At 36.8% G+C, this 17,645-nt stretch overlaps 1 protein-coding gene across 1 annotated transcript; it reads right to left on the bottom strand.

Moving 5' to 3' along the window:
• Positions 1-11,345: 11,345 nt before the first annotated feature.
• Positions 11,346-12,284, bottom strand: LOC100671547 (olfactory receptor 6C2-like). The gene has a single exon (XM_064285266.1). The coding sequence runs from the start codon at positions 12,282-12,284 to the stop codon at positions 11,346-11,348; it is 939 nt and encodes a 312-aa protein (XP_064141336.1).
• Between the last annotated feature and the right edge of the window lie 5,361 nt (positions 12,285-17,645).

Genomic DNA, 17,645 nt, shown 5'->3' with positions numbered 1-17,645 from the left:
GAAAAATCAGATAAAAAAATTAAAAAAAATGAAGAAATCTTAAGAATCATGTGGGATTCTATCAAAAGAAATAACCTACTAGTGACTGGAGTACCAGAAAAAGGAGGGAGAACAGAAAATACAGAGAAAATTGTTGAAGACTTGTGGCAGAAAACTTCCCTGATATTGTGAAAGATGAGAAGATATCTATCCAAGTTGCTCATCGAACTCCACATTAAGTAGATGTTAAAAGAAAGTCACCAAGACATATTATAATCAAACTTGTCAAAACCAAAGATAAATACAGAATTATAAGAGCAGCGAGGGATAAATGAAAAGTCACCTACAAAAGACAGCCAATAAGAATAAGTTTGGACTACTCAGCAGAAACCATGCAAGCAAGAAGGCAATGGGATGACATATTCAAAAAATTGAAGGAAAAAAATTCCCTGCCAGGAATCATACATCCAGCAAAACTGTCTCTTAAATATGAAGGTGAAATTAAGACATTTTCCGATAAACACAAGTTGAGGGAATTCGTAAAAACCAAACCAAAACAACAAGAAATACTAAAGTGAATTCTCTGGTTAGAAAATCAATAATATCAGGTATCAACCCAAGACTAGAACACTGGGCAGAGCCACAGGAAGTCAACCCAGACAGGGAAATCCAAAAAAAAAAAAAAAATCTCAAAACAGGGTAACAGCAATGTTATTGTATAAAAGAAGACAACATTAAAATAATAAAGAGGGACTAAGAAATATAATCATACACCTTCCATATGAAGAGAAGAAATGGTGATACAAAGAAATAAAAGTTAGTTTCAAATTTAGAAAAATAGTGGTAAATAATAGGGTAACCACAAAGGAGAGAAACTATCCTATTCATTAAAATAAAAAAACAAGGGAAAAATACAGACTCAGCAGAAACAAAATCAACAACAACGGATATGAAGAAAGGACAACATAAAAAGAAAATCTACTCAGCACATAAAATTAAGTGGGAAAAAGAAACTGTCAACAACACACAAAAAAAGACATCAAAACAATAGCACTAAATTCATACCTATCCATAATTACCCTGAATGTAAATGGACTAAAAGCACCAATAAAGAGACAGAGAGTGGCAGAATGGATTAAAAAACAAGATCCGTATATATGCTGTCTACAAGAGACACAACTTAGGCTTAGAGACACAAACAAACTAAAACTCAAAGGATGGAAAAAAATACATCAAGCAAACCAACAATCAAAAAAGAAAAGGAGTGGCAATATTAATTTCTGAGAAAATAAACTTTAAAGTTAAATCCATCAGAAAGGATAAGGAAGGACACTATATAATGATTAAACAGACAATACACCAAGAAGATATAACCATATTAAATATTTATGCACCCAATGACAGGTCTGCAAGATACATAAACTCTATCAGCATTGAAAAGTGAGATAGATAGACAGCTCCACAATAATAGTAGGAGACTTCAACACACCACTTTTGGTGAAGGACAAGACATCCTGAAAGAAGCTCAATAAAGACACAGAAGATCTAAATGCCACAATCAACCAACTTGACCTTGTACACATATACAGAACACTCCACCCAACAGCAACCAAGTATACTTTCTTTTCTAGTGCACGTGGAACATTCTCTAGAATAGACCACATATTAGGTCATAAAGCAAGCCTTAGCAGAATCCAAAACATTGAAATATTACAAAGCATCTTCTCTGACCATAAGGCCATAAAAGTGGAAATCAATAACAGAAAAAGCAGGGAAAAGAAATCAAATACTTGGAAACTAAACAATACCCTGTTCAAAAAAGACTGGATTATAGAAGACATTAAGGATGGAATAAAGAAATTCATAGAATCCAATGAAAATGAAAACACTTCATAACAGAACCTTTGGGACACAGCAAAAGTGGTGCTCAGAGGCCAATTTATATCAATAAATGCACACATCCAAAAAGAAGAAAGGGCCAAAATCAAAGAATTATCCCTACAACTTGAACAAATAGAAAGAGAGCAACAAAAGAAATGCGCAGGCATCAGAAGAAAACAAATAATAAAAATTAGAGCTGAACTAAATGAAATAGAAAACAGAAAAACAATTGAAAGAATTAAAGATCAAAAGATGGTTTCTTGAAAAAATTAACAAAATTGATAAACCACTGACCAAACTGACCAAAGAAAAAGAGGGGAGGAAGCAAATAACCTGAATAAGAAATGAGATGGGCAATATTACAATAGACCCAAGTGAAATTAAAAGAATCATATCAGATAACTAAGAAAAACTGTACACAAATTTGAAAACCTAGAAGAAATGGATGAATCCCTAGAAACACACTACCTACCTAAACTGACACAAACAGAGGTAGAACAACAAATAGACCCATAACAAAAGAAGAGATTGAAAAGGTAATCAAAAAACTCCCAACAAAAAAAAAGTCCTGGTCCAGACGTCTTCACTACAGAGCTCCACCAAACGTTTAGAGACAAGTTAACACCACTACTACTAAAGGTATTTCAGAGCATAGAAAAGGACGGAATACGACCAAACTCATTGTATGAAGCCACCATATCCCCGATACCAAAACCAGGTAAAGACATCACAAGAAAATTATAGACCTATATCCCTCATGAACATAGATGCAAAAATTCTCAACAAAATTCTAGCCAATAGAATTCAACAACATATCAAAAATATAATTCACCATTACCAAGTGGGATTCATACCAGGTATGCAGGGATGGTTCAACATTAGAAAAACAATTAACGTAATCCACCACATAAATAAAACAAAAGAATCACATGATTTTATCAATTGATGCAGAAAAGGCATTTGAAAAAGTTCAACACTCATTCATGATAAAAACTCTCAGCAAAATAGGAATAGAAAGAAAATTCCTCAGCATAATAAAGGCTATTTATACAAAGCCAATAGCCAGCGTCATCCTAAATGGAGAGATCCTGAAAGCATTCCCACTGAGATCAGGAACCAGACAAGGATTCTCTTTATCACCGCTCTTATTCTACATTGTGTTGGAGATCCTAGCCAGAGCAATTAGGCCAGATAAAGAAAGAAAGGGCATCCAGATTGGCAAGGCAGAAGTAAAAGCATCTCTATTTGCAGATGACATGATCTTATACGCAGAAAACACTGAGGAATCCTCAAGAAAACTGCTGAAACTAATAGAAGAGTTCATCAGCCTGTCTGGATACAAGATAAACATACAAAAAATAGTTGGATTCCTCTACATCAACAAAAAGAACATCGAAGAGGAAATCACCAAATCAATGCCATTTACAGTAGCCCCCAAGAAGATAAAATACTTAGGGTTAAATCTCACCAGAGATGTAAAAGACTGATACAAAGAAAACTACAGTACACTTCTACAAGAAATCAAAAGAGACTAACATAAGTAGAAAAACATAATTTGCTCATGGATAGGAAGACTTAACATTATAAAAATGTCTATTCTATCAAAAGCTATCTATACATTTAATGCAATTCCAATCCAAATCCCAATGACATTCTTTAATGAGATGGAGAAACAAATCACCAAGAGGCCCTGGATAAATAAGGCATTACTGAAAATGAAGGACGAAGTGGGAGGCCTTACTTTACCTGATTTTAGAACCTATTATAATGCCACAGTAGTCAAGACAGCCTGGTACTGGTACAACAACAGATACATGGACCAATGGAACAGAATTGAGAATCCAGACATGAATCCATTCACATATGAGCAGTTGATATTTGACAAAGGCCCCAAAACAGTTACTGGGGAAAAGACAGCCTTTTTAACAAATGGTGCTGGCATAACTGGATATCCATCTGCAAAAAAAATGAAACAAGACCCATACCTCACTCCATGCACAAAAACTAACTCAAAAAGGGTCAAAGACCTAAACATACAATCTAAAATGATAAACATCATGGGAGAAAAAATAGGGACAACGTTAGGAGCCCTAATACATGGCATAAACAGTATACAAAACATTATAAAGAATGTTTATCCAAAGACTTCAACAAAAGAGTAAAAAGACTACCTACAGACTAGGAAAAAGTTTTTAGCTATGGGATTTCTGAACATCGCCTGATCTCTAAAATCTACATGATACTGCAAAAACTCAAGTACAAAAAGACAAATAACCCTATTAAAAAATGGGCAAAAGATATGAATAGACACTTCATTAAAGAAGACATTCAGGTAGCTAACAGATACATGAGGAAATGTTCACGATCATTAGCCATTACAGAAATGCAGATCAAAACTACGAGATTTCACCTCACACCAACAAGACTGCCATTAATCCAAAAAACACAAAATAATAAATATTGGAGAGGCTGTGGAGAGATTGGAACACTTATACACTGCTGGTGGGAATGTAAAATGGTACAAGCGCTTTGGAAATCAATTTGATGCTTCCTTAAAAAGCTAGAAATAGAACTACCATACGATCCAGCAATCCCACTCCTCGGAATATGTCCTAGAGAAATAGGAGCCTTTACACGAACAGATATATGCACACCCATGTTTACTGCAGCACTGTTTACGATAGCAAAAACATGGAAGCAACCACAGTGCCCATCAATGGATGAATGGATAAATAAATTATGGTATATTCACACAATGGAATACTACGCATCGATAAAGAACAGTGAAGAACCTGCGAAACCTTTCATAACACGGAGGAACCTGGAAGGCATTATGCTAAGTGAAATTAGTCAGTTGCAAAAGGACAAATATTGCATAAGACCACTATTATAAGAACTTGAGAAATAGTTTAAACGAGAAGAAAGCATTCTTTTGTGGTTACAAGAGTGGGGAGGGAGGGAGGGGTGGGAGGGGGCATTCACTAATTAGATAGTAGATAGGAGCTACTTTAGGCGAAGAGAAAGACAGCACACAATACAGGGGAGGTCAGCACAATTGGACTAAATCAAAAACAAAGAAGTTTCCTGAATAAACTGAATGCTTCGAAGGTCAGCGTAGCAGGGGTAGGGGTCTGGGGACTATGGTTTCAGGGGACATCTAAGTCAATTGGCATAATAAAATCCATTAGGAAAACATTCTGCATCCTGCTTTGAAGAGTGGCGTCTGGGGTCATAAACGCCAGCAAGCAGCCATCTAAGATGCATCAATGAGTCTCAACCCACCTGGATTAAAGGAGAATGAAGAACACCAAGGACACAAGGTGATTACAAGCCCAAGAGACAGAAAGGGCCACATGAACCAGAGACTACATCAGCCTGAGACCACATCAGCCTGAGACCAGAAGAGCTAGATGGTGCCCGGCTACAACCGATGACTGCCCTGACAGGGAACACAACAGAGAACCCCTGAGAGAGCAAGAGAGCATTGGGTTGCAGACCCCAAATTCTCATAAGACCAGACTTAATGGTCTGACTGAGACTAGAAGGACCCCTGTGGTCATGTCCCCTAGACCTTCTGTTGGCCCAGGACAGAAACCATTCCCAAAGCCAACTCTTCAGACATGAACTGGACTGGACAATGGGATGGAGAGGGATGCTGGTGAGAAGTGCGCTTCTTGGATCAGTTGGACACTTGAGACTATGTTGGCATCTGCTGCCTGGAGGGGAGAAGAGGGGGTGGAGGGGGTTAGAAGCTGGTGAAATGGACACAAAAAGACAGAGTGGAGGGAGACAGCAGTCTTTCTTATTAGGGGGAGAATAATTGGGAGTGTGTAGCAAGTTGTATATGGGTTTTTGTGTGAGACACTGACTTGATTTGTAAACTTTCACTTGATTTGTAAACTGTCACTTAAAGCACACTAAAAATTATATTAAAAAAAAAGAAGAAGAAACTGATCAATACACTGGCCACTCTCAGTGTTTCAGTGTGATACAGAAATCAATTAAAAAAAAAAAAGAAAAAGAAAGAAATGTAAACAGACACACATGTTTCTGTGTTTGGGCCCAATCTGGAAATTCTAACAAATACAGACCTCTAACAAGTGATGAGCCAGGAAGTAACTTCACGGTCTAGCAAAGTCTTGGAACATCTGTGATAATAATTATAATACTTTAGAGATACTTTTGTTATGGCCTTTATCACTTTTGGGGAATGGTTTGAAGATCCAGCTATCTCTACCCTAGTTAAAGAGTCAGGAATCATGATATTCATTTTGTATTATAAGGCCCTGGTACATAGTTGACATACTTGAGAGTCATCTAGAAAGGGAACTAGTGCTGAACATATTTGTATGCCAAGCATTGTGTTAGTAGGATTCTTGTATCTTTTAGTTCTTCCAGTATCTTAATTTAATCTTTGCCACCCTGTGGAATAGGTGCACAGATATTATATGAACTTGATATTTCACAGAGAATAAAGCTGAGATTCAAGGAGTGAATGTAATATTCCTAAGGCTATATCTCATCTAAGTTGCTATTCAGCAAGTGACACTTATTTGCCCAATTAGAAAAAGTACATCCTTGTGGTCACCTTAGATTCTTCTAAACGGTTGTATTATATCTGTAATCTGATTCATTATTTCCTCCAACTCTTTGTTTTAGGGCTCAATCCTGTCAATTTTATTTCCACCAATTACTGTTGCACGTTAGCACGTAATTAAGATTTGGATATTGTGAAGAATCTTACTAATAAATGACACCTGTCTGCAAAAAAAAAAAAAAGTGTTGAAAAGTAAAGACATAACCTTGAAGACTAAGGTGCACTTGACCCAAACAATGGTATTTTCAACCACATCATATGCATGTGAAAGCTGGACAATGAATGAGGAAGACTGAAGAAGAATTGATGCCTTTGAATTGTGTTGTTACCGAAGAATATTGACTATACCATGGGCTGCCAAAAGGATGAATAAATCTGTCTTGGAATAAGTACAACCAGAATGCTCCTTAGGAGCAAGAATGGCCAGACTGCATCTTACCTACTTTGGACCTGTTGTCAGGAAGGATCGGTCCCTGGAGAAGGACATCATGCTTGGTAAAGTAGAGGGTCAGCGAAAGAGAGGAAGACCCTCAAAGAGATGGATTGTCGCAGTGGCTGCAACAATGAGCTCAAGCGTAACGAAGTTTGTGAGCATGGCGCAGGACCAGGCAGTGTTTTGTTCTGTGATATATAGGGTTGCTAGGAGTTGGAACTGACTCGATGGCACCTAACAACAACAACAACAACTAACCTATGCCATACTTAGTGTCAGTTTAAAGGCTGAAACTGCTGTTTCCAGTCTCTCTTTCTTCTCTGGCACCTAGGGGTTTCCTTTATTTACTGTAAGGTAAGCTAAACAACAAAAACAGTATTTATTAAATTGTAGTGACCATATTAGAGGTGTTTTATTGGTTATATTTTCATAAATTTTAGCCTGTCATACTTTCCTAATTCTGGAACAGTGATACAGTCTTGCAGATCTTGCCTTTTATTACTACATTACACATTATTTAAAACTTTTAGCCTTAAACCTTTTTATAATTATATCAATGTCATTGTCAAATAGATTTGGAGTAGAAAGTCAAATTGTAAATCCCCCATAGCTAAACCTAAAGAAGTTATAAATATGTTAATAAAACTAAAGGAGAAATTATTTAGACACAAATATGATTCAAATTTTAATAGAAGCATTGAAGAAATACTCATCCCTTCATTTTGATTAATAAAGTACTTTTTACCTTACTTTTTAAGAACAATGCAAATCATTTCACTGAGTCATTCAAAGCTCTTTTCACTGGATATAAACAAATGGGTGCAGCATATGGGAGGTAGAAGACATGAGTAGAGACACACCTTTATTAAAAGCCACCTTTGCTTTGCTGAAAGTTTGATACACATGAAGATGCAGCTGCCATAGGTGATGGGAATCATGATCATGTGGGAAGAATGGGTAGAAAACTTGTTTTTCCTTTGTTGGGCAGAGCGAATTGTAGAATTGTCATGATAATACAAATGTAAGACAGAACTACACAAACACAGGTCATGGGGAAAGTCAACACAGCCCACACTAAAATCATTCTCTCTATACACCAAGTGTCTGAACATAAGATCCTTAGGAGGAGAGTGATATCTTAGAAAAAATATGATCAATGACATTAGAGTCACCAAAAAAAAAAAAAAACCCTTTGCTGTTGAGTGGATTCCGACTCATAATGTAACCGAATGTCACTCAGGTTCTTGTCCTGTCCTATTAGCAAATTGAAATAAGACTGACACTAATTGCAAGGGAAACAGTAAGTGGCAAGTTTATTGTCTGTGCGTACAAGGAGTGATGCGGCTCTAGCAAACCTAAGGCCGTGTGCTCGCTGTCCGAGGGGGCTGGGGAGCTTTTGGTTTCCAATAGCATTGGAGGGTGGGTTTGGTACCTAGAACTTTCTGCCCTTAGCCCTCCCATTCCCATGTTCAGAAGTCCGGATATTAAATCATCTTCCATTGGATGCTCTTGTAGCGGGACTCCTTGCTTCTAAAATGGAATCCGGTGAAATCATGGGCTGGGGAATATTGTTCTTTCTGGTGACAATAGGGTGCAAGATCAGTTGAAGGACGTGATCTCTTCAACGTGTGCATGCTTCAGGGTGTAGCTTGGGCCAGTTCAATGGATGCAGCCACTACCTGCTGTGACTTCCTGAAAAACGTTGCTCAAAACAAGCTCGTGGTTGGGGAGGGTGTTGATTATGGTTTTCCATAGAGGCCCTATTAGAGTCACAGAATTCCAGATTTAGACCCAAGTTAAGTGTGAGGGGGGGGTTATGATTAGCACCTGGGTGAAAAGGCAAGATTGGAAGTTTCACTGCCATTGAGTAGCTAGAGAACTCCAGAAAGCTTTGCAGATTTATCTTCCTATGGATTTACACTTCAGAAGGGGTTGAAACCTGGAAGCCCAGAGCCAGTCTTTCACATTTCAAAGGGTGGTAAATGACTAAGAAACAAAAAGGCAACTATCCTGCTTCATTGTAAACTCCCAGATTCAAAATGTCAATGATACATTTCACAGTAAATATCTGTGTGATGAATTTTGCAAAATAAATTTTATTTTGTTAATAACATCTTGCCTAGATGTGCTTTAAATGTGCTTGTTTTAAGCAAATGTAGGCTTCTTTGAGCTCATTTTTGTTGTTGTTAGTTGCCATGGGGTTGATTCCGACTCTCGGCAACCTTATGTGTACAGAGTAGAATTGCTCCTTAGGGCTTTTAAGGCTGTGCCTTTCAGAGAAGCATTGCCAGGCCTGTCTTCTGAGCACCTCTGGGTGTGTTCAAACAGCCAACCTTTCAGTTAGTAGTCCAGAGCTTAACCGTTTGCAACACCCAGGGATTCATAGGATATTAAATTGTATATCTCTAGAGAGATGATATAATTTACTAGAAAGAACACATGATTTTAAACTCCAACATTCTTCCCACATACACTCATCCTAAATAGTTTCTGTGCTTGCTCAAAAAGGAAAAAAAAAATTTCAGAACACTTGCAAACGGACAAAAAGAAAAACATTAAATTCATAAGAAGTTTGTCTACAGGAAGTAAAGACTGGGAGTGTGAAATGGGAATAAAAGAGAGAAAGAAATCAAATTAGTGGTGGTCTTGAATACATTAATGACAATCATTTATGATGAACTGAGATGCGTAACAAACTCAACCATCTGTCCCTGTGTATTAAAGAAAGTAACTTCCTAAACTCAATTTCTCAATATTTGAGATAAGGGTAAGAGAAACGGCCTAGAAATGCATATGTATGTGGATGGGGTAGAGGGCTGTTTGGTTTCTGTTTTTGGAATCAGCAAAACATATTAAATGATACATCCTTGGATCTCAGTGGTAGATGTGTTTACCATTGCCTTTAACATTTTAATACAGTAAGAGCTTTCCAAGATACCCTGGTTATGTATTAATTTCTATCTTTATTTGTAGTAAATTACACTATGTTGTTCTTTTCTATTTAGCTCATAGTTTAAAGCAAGTTGTCATTTTAGTCTTTCCTATTTAAATAACGATTATTCTTTTTCTTGTCATAAAGTTTATTTTACTATAGATGAAGACATGTTAGCAGGTACCATTCAAAATTGGAAATTGTAATGTGTAATGCTTGCTCTGACAGAAGGAGGAAGTATGTGTGAGCACCAATAGTATACATATCTAATTAGGCATAGATTTGGGAAGGGGTCATTCCAAGATTTTTCAGTGACGTTTATACTGAGATCTGAAAGATGTATAGGATTTATCTGAAGGACCAGGTGGTAAAGAATGACATAAAAAACATTTCTAGAAGTATAGCATGAACAACTATGTAGAAATAAAAGATTAGAGAGACAAATGCATTCCATTTGCTTGGACCAAGAGGACTAGGGAGAGATATATGAACAGTCGTGAAGAATATGATAACTAGGAGTATGAACTCATACTATTTATTCTTTCAAACTTTATACTATTGGTTTCTGGTAAAAGGAAAATTTTTATTTATTTATTTACTTATTTAGATTTTAGTTTTCATTTTGATATCTTATTGTATAACCTGAGTTTTCCATATATTTTTCGGGTTTAATTTAATTGGGATTTGCTATCTTCTGTGTGCATAGTATAGCTACTTTTATGATGGTATCTTAATCCCTGTTTCAGTGTTTGCCCTGCTTTGTCCTAGGAAAGGCTGTTTTATTTCCATCTTTATTGTAAATTCCCATTCGAGATGTTGTCTTCAGTTCCTTCCCAAGTTAATCTTTCCCTTTGGTAATAAAGTATACTTATTTTGAAATGGTTACATTTTTTCAGATTTTTTTTAAGTATTCTGAAATTTATCTTATTATTTCTTGAGAATGGTAGTGGTCGATACGTGGATGAAAATTGTGTGTGTGTGTACCTCACACATATACACAGCTGATTTGCTTGCTGAATCGGTAACACTGGTTTGGAGGTGAGCTCTTGCTTGTTTTCCTGGAAAATCTCTTAATGAGAGATGTCACCCTAGCACAAATGTTTTACAAGGAGGGGTTAAAATGAGTTAGTTAGGATCTTATTTTAGCTGCAAGACCAATAATGTTTTTAGACAGTCAATGTGAGTTTAATGATGACTGTAAAGATACACAATAATTTAGAAAAATAAGGCTCACTAACCAAGTGTTTCTCAATTTATTTGTGATGAAGGAGCAGACCCCCTCCAAATTCATTGTGAAATACCATGAAAATGACTTTCTAAAAATGAAACATAAAAATACAAGTTCAATTTTTTATTAATAAATTCAACAAATACTAGCCTTTTTCAAATTGTTCTTAATGTTTCTAAAAGCTTGCTATCAATTTCTATACTCATATCACCAAACATCAAAGCAGTTTGCTGATCTGCCCTGGTCCTATGAGCACTACACCAAACTTTCCTGATGACTTGATTCCACAATTTCTCTATTTCTTTGAGAGAAATGCAATTCTTTTGATTGCATCATTCAAAGCTTGTTTCACTTGCTTGTTCCTCAGGGTATATATAAATGGGTTTAGCATGGGGGCAATGGAAGTCGTGAGCACAATTACACCCTTATTAACGTCCACTTCTTCCTTTGCAGAAGGTTTAATGTAAACGAAGATGCAGCTTCCATAGGTGATGGATACAACGATCATGTGGGAAGAACATGTGGAAAAAGCCTTTTTCCTTTGCTGAGCAGAGGGGAATTTTAGAATTGTCTTGATGACGAATATGTAGGAAAGAAGCACGCACATGAGGGTCATGATGAAGGTCATCACGGCACAGGCTATAACCATCTGTTCTAAGAACCATGTGTCTGAGCAAGAGATCTTGAGGATAGGAGATGCATCACAGAGAAAATGATCAATGACATTTGAGTCACAGAATTCCAGATTTAAGCCTAGGCAAAGTGAAGGGGTTATGATTAACAAACCATCAACCCAACAGAAGAGAACAAACCTTCTGCAGACTCTGCCGCTCATGATGGTCACATAATGTAAAGGTTTGCAGATGGCTACATAGCGGTCATAGGACATGATGGCCAGGAGAAAAAATTCTGTTGATCCGAGAAGAAAAATAAAAAATAGTTGAGTGGCACAGGCATTATAAGTAATGGTATTGTCTCCAGTAGACATGCTGTAAAGGAATCTGGGAATACAGACTGTAGTGAATGCGATCTCTAAGAAAGAGAAATTTTGGAGGAAAAAGTACATGGCAGATTTAAGTTGAGAACTCACTAATGTGAGGATGATGATTGTCAGATTTCCAGTAACACTCAACATGTAAGTGACAAGCAGAAAGACAAATATCAGAACTTGCAGTTGTGGGTCATCTGTCAGTCCCAGCAGGATGAACGTCGTTAGTCTTGTATGATTTCTCATCACTGACTCCTGACTTGAGCCCAATCTGCTTATGTAGTTGAGATTGAAATGAAAAAATGATGTGAAAAATCATGTTAGTAATGGAAATTAACAAGAAAATACAATGAATGGAACTAATGTAGATTTTTTTCCTGCACTTAACAATGATTCTTGTGAATACATGACTTCAGCTCTAACTGACGTGTGTTGTGTCTAGTTGATTTAGGGAAGGTTTTCACAAAATTAAGAGCCCCGATGGCACAGTAGTGGAGCCCTGGTGGCACAGTGGTTAAGAGCTCGACTGCTTACCAAAAGGTCAGCAGTTCAAATCTGCCAGCTGCTCCTTGGGAACCCCATGTGGCAGTTCTACTCTGTCCTCTAGGGTCTCTATGAGTCAGAAACGACTTGACAATGATGGGTTTGATTTTTTGTTTTGCTTTGGTGGTGCAGTGCTTAAGCACTTGGCTACTAAGTAAAAGGTAGGCAGTTGGAACCCACCAGCCACTCCACAGGAGGAAGATGTGGCAGTCTGCTTCCGTAATGATTTACAGTCTTGTAAACCCTGTGTGGCAGTTCTGCTCTGTCCTTTAGGGTCACTATGGGTTGAAATTGACTAGACGGCTATTTGTTTTGGTTTTGGATTCTCAAAATTGTTGTCACTGTACTAGAGTCCTTATATTAATAGCTCTTTCCATGTTCTCATATTTCATTTTTCAATTGATGTTGTGAATATGTTTGGTTAACTTAATTTAACCACAGGATTAAAAGAGAATATCAATGTCACAGGCAGTCTGATATCCTTTTGCTTCCAATCCTTTTTCTGTACTCAGAAGTTGAAATCAAAACATCATCACCAATTTAATGTCTTTGCTTGAAGTGCTGGTTTTTTATTAACTACAAATACAGAAACTAATGATTTTGGCAGACTACACAGATGCTGTACATCTATTCGTATAGAACTTGGGAAAATTTAGAACTGCCATGTTTAAAAAAAAAATTTAATAAAAAAGAGAAAGGATTCTTATAAGTATCCCCTCCTTGTTCCTATCCACTAACACACATGATTTCCACACTTGTTCATTCTGAAGTAGGACAATGTTTTTTGATGTGCCATCTGGTAACTTGGCTCTCTCCTGCTTTAATGAACCTGGTCCTGGGGCTGCTAGCTCTCCAGGTGATTTTGGAACACGCTAACATTTGCAAATGACTCTACTACAATGATTAAGCTATACATACCAAAAGAATATAACTATTATATTTTATGATTAGGTAAAATTGAAATCCTGGCAATGCCTTACTATCAGAGTCATGGTTATGTTAGCTGCCTTATACTCAGCACTCAACTCATGGAGGCCTCACACAGGACAGAGCTAAACACTGCCTGGTTTTGTGCCTGCCCCATGAGCAGTTGCAGATCAGACCATTGTGACCTATAGGTTTTTCGCTGGGTAATTTTGGAAACTAGATGGCCAGGCGTTTCTTAGCCTATAAGGTCCCCTGACACTTGCTGAGCATCGCAGCAACAGGCAATCCACCACCGACATATGGGTCCTGACTGGGCAGGAGGTACATCGGTCAGAAATCAAACCTGAATCGCCCACGTGGAAGATAAGAATTCTATCACTGAAACACCAATGCCTTGCGCTATCAAGGGTTAAAAAAAAAAAAATTCGCCATTAAGTCCACTCTGAATCATGGTGACCCCATGCATGTCAGAGTAGAACTTTTATCCAAAGGGTTTTCAATGGCTGACTTTTTGCCAGGCCTTTCTTCTGAGATGCCTTTGGGTGGACTCCAACCCCCAACCTTTCAGTTAGAAGCTGAGAGCATTAAATTTACACCACTATGGATTCTAGTCAAATAGGATTTAAGAAATAAATCCATTCTCCAAGGATTTACCACTTTTATCCCTTTGTTTTTCCTTCTCATTTACAAAATTTTTCTCAAAACTATCACCACTCATTAATGCCTCACACATTCTATTCTGGTTGTGCATCAACATTTTATGAAAATGGTTTTGAAAAGATCATCTTAGCAGCCTTCTAAATAAATGCAATGCACTCCTTCTGTTTGGTTGGACTACATATATTTACCATTTTTTCATGTCAAAAAGAACAGTTCGAACTAACTCTTGACTTTTCTCTTGAATTGCATCTCTGGCATGCATCCTTCTTCTTTCTTATAAATTATGTACTATTTGTTAGGTAAAAATGTATGTTTAACAAACTGCTAGTAGTATACACCGTAGACTTGATAGTAACATTTTTCATTTTTTGATATTTGTATCGTGAAATATAACAGAGAAGAATGCATAAAAACTGAGTGTTATTTAAACAATAATTATTGAACAAGCATGGATACGACTGTCATCTGGATGAAGAAATAGAAGGCGGCCTGCCCCGTTGAAGTGCCTTCTATGCCTTTCCCTGATTGCCACCTCCTCTCTGCACCCTAGAATTAGCAACTATTGTGCTTTCATGACAAGAATTTCTTTCTTTTTTATTGTTTTTTAATTTTATCTGCATCTTTGGAAAGTGAATTTTGTTTTCCTTACTTTTAAACTGCATATGAATGGAAGCGTACTGAACTTATTATTTTCTGTCTTGCTTGTTTTCCTTAACATTCTGTTTAAGATCTATTCATGTTTTTATTTGTGGAAAAAGTTTTTTTTGCTTTTTTTGTTTACCATAATCTAGTATTACATCAAAAGAGTATACTCAGAGTTATTATATCTACTCCACTATTGATGCCTATTTGTGCTTCTTATTTAGACTATTATGAATATTGTTGTTATGAACATGCTTGAATGTAAGCACTATTTACAATGCTGTCCATACCCGTCAAGACAACTTTTTATTTTCCTTTTTCTAGTCTCTCCTCTGGAGGAATTTATTCCACTATCCATCTCTATATCCTTGATATTTTTTAAAGATCTTTCCTGATATCTCTGCTCTGCTTACTATATATGCTTTCTCTGGGTTTTTATAAACTCCCATGACATCAATTAGTGTCTATTGTTTTTGATTTCTGTCTTTATCTCTAATTATAATCATGTTCTTAAGTTCCAGGTGTATAGCCAAATGATTACTAGGCACCTTAGAGTAAATTTTTTCCTGATTCCTATTTCTACTAAAAATTAAAAAAAAAAAAAATAGCAGAGTAGTAAATATTGAGTATTATGACATGTACCTTACATGGATTATCTGTCTGGGACTATTTCTCCTTCAATTATTCATGCTTCCAACACTGCTGCTTTGTATCCAATTTCCATGAAAGAAAACCTCCTTTGAAATATGCATAGCAAGATTAAAGGATGAGTTTGAATGGAAATTACTCATATTACAGGTAATCCATCAAGAAGTCAAAACTCAGACATTCAGCGATGACATATAGGCATATTTATTTGACCTTTTGACTCCTTAAGAGTACACTGTTCATGCTGCTAATTGTAATATGTCCTATAAAACAAACCAAACCAAACCCAGTGCCACTGAGTTGATTTCTACTCATAGAGACCCTATAGGACAGAGTAGAACTGCCCCATAGAGTTTCCAAGGAGCACCTGGCGGATTAGAACTGCCAACCATTTGGTTAACAGCCATGGCACTTAACCACTATGCCACCAGGGTTTCCAATACATCTTATCTCATAAACTCATTGCCATCGAGTTGATACATCCTATACAAAGTTATAATTGCATCAACTCTTTAGAATCAGTTCACCAAAAGAGAACATTTACCTGCCATAAACCAACAAGACATATCAGTACCTCTGAGAGCGGTGGTTTGTCTTGTTAAACTCCCTCCAGCCACTGCTCCCAACTGCTAACACACAAAAAATATTTAAATCACCTTAGAGGTCAGTTCTTTTGAAAAATCATCTGGAAACACTGTGGTCTGGGTTAAGTGTCTTACTTTCATTCCCTTAGAATACTCTGCTTATTACTATTTTAGCACACAGCAGGAAGAAATAATTTTATTGAGATTAGGAACTATGATTCATGAAAAATTCTATCATTCAGTTAGCTGTATCCCAGATTTATTATCAAATGCTCAATATTTTTTTTTACTGTCAGTTGTATGAATTACATATTCAACCTACTGACCTAGAACATACTTTTAGCTTTCTCGTTTAGTGAAATTAGCACTCCTTTTTTAATTGTACTTTAGGTGAAGGTTTACAGAGAAACCAGTTTCTCATCAAACAGTTAGTACACACATTGTGCTATGACATTTGGTTAACAACCCCATGACATGTGAACACTCTCCCTTCTCAACCCCAGGTTCCCTATTACCAGTTTTTTTTTTTTTTTTTTTTTTCCATTTTTATTGTGCTTCAAGTGAAAGTTTACAAATCAAGTCCCTTTTAAAATACTTTCACAAAAGTTTCCCATATCCTTTACTCAACATGGGACTTATTGTTGTAGTCAGTGTCGCTTAGGTGGAGGAGTAGTTGCTAACCACTCTGGAATTACACTGTGAAATGATCTCCTAATCTGTTTATGCTGAAAGCTTCTACTAATGACCAAAGTAACTGCCTTTCCTTCTGTGTCAAATTTGCTATTTGGGGTTTGCTCTTTATGATGTTACTTATATCTTCTCTACGTACTTCTCATATAGATATTAAAGACAGACAGAAATGGAGGATTTGTAATTCTGTGTTTGGATTACTAGCTGTTTCCTAATTGACCCTAAAGTATAACTAATCATGTACCCTGAAAGTTACTCAAATGTTTTCTATGGGGAATTCTTACGTCGCGGGTCATAGTTTTCCTACATTGCTTAATTGAAAGGCATCACCTGGAAGCCTTACGAATGCTTTCATTTGATTCTTTTTATTTCTTTCCTAGTGAGCTGAAGGTAGGAATCAGGCGCTTTTGTGCCCAGGCTCCACTGTTTAGCCCTGGGTGTTTAGAACACAGTATTAAGGAAAGGGAACGAACTTGTTCCCTGAGAGGTGGTATTTAAAGACCATAAAGAGGACAATCACAGGGACCACACATTGAGGCATAAGAATGAAATGCACTTATGACATTCTTGCTGTTGTTAGATGCCATCCAGCTGGTTTCAACTCATAGTGACACCATGTGACAGACCAGGACTCCCCATGGGGTTTTCTAGGAGCAGATCACTTGCAACATGGTTTCCTCTAAAGCCATCTCTTCTCAGTTCAGGCACACTCATCCTCCTCTGTGCTGCACCATTTGTACAACAGTATTCTTTGTTGCAAAAATATCATTTTTCTCTGTGAGTCATTGTGATTCTACGTTAGTATGAATACTTTCTTACTGAGATACAAAGAGGTCAAGTTTGATACACTTATTGATATTGAAATCAAAAGGAATGACTTCCATCTATGTAGCAGTATTTCATTGCTACATTT

Source organism: Loxodonta africana, chromosome 4 (assembly GCF_030014295.1).
Source record: "Loxodonta africana isolate mLoxAfr1 chromosome 4, mLoxAfr1.hap2, whole genome shotgun sequence".
In the NCBI taxonomy this organism is placed as follows: domain Eukaryota; kingdom Metazoa; phylum Chordata; class Mammalia; order Proboscidea; family Elephantidae; genus Loxodonta; species Loxodonta africana.
Note: the sequence above shows the minus strand (reverse complement) of the source record. Positions and strands in the feature narration are given on the sequence as shown.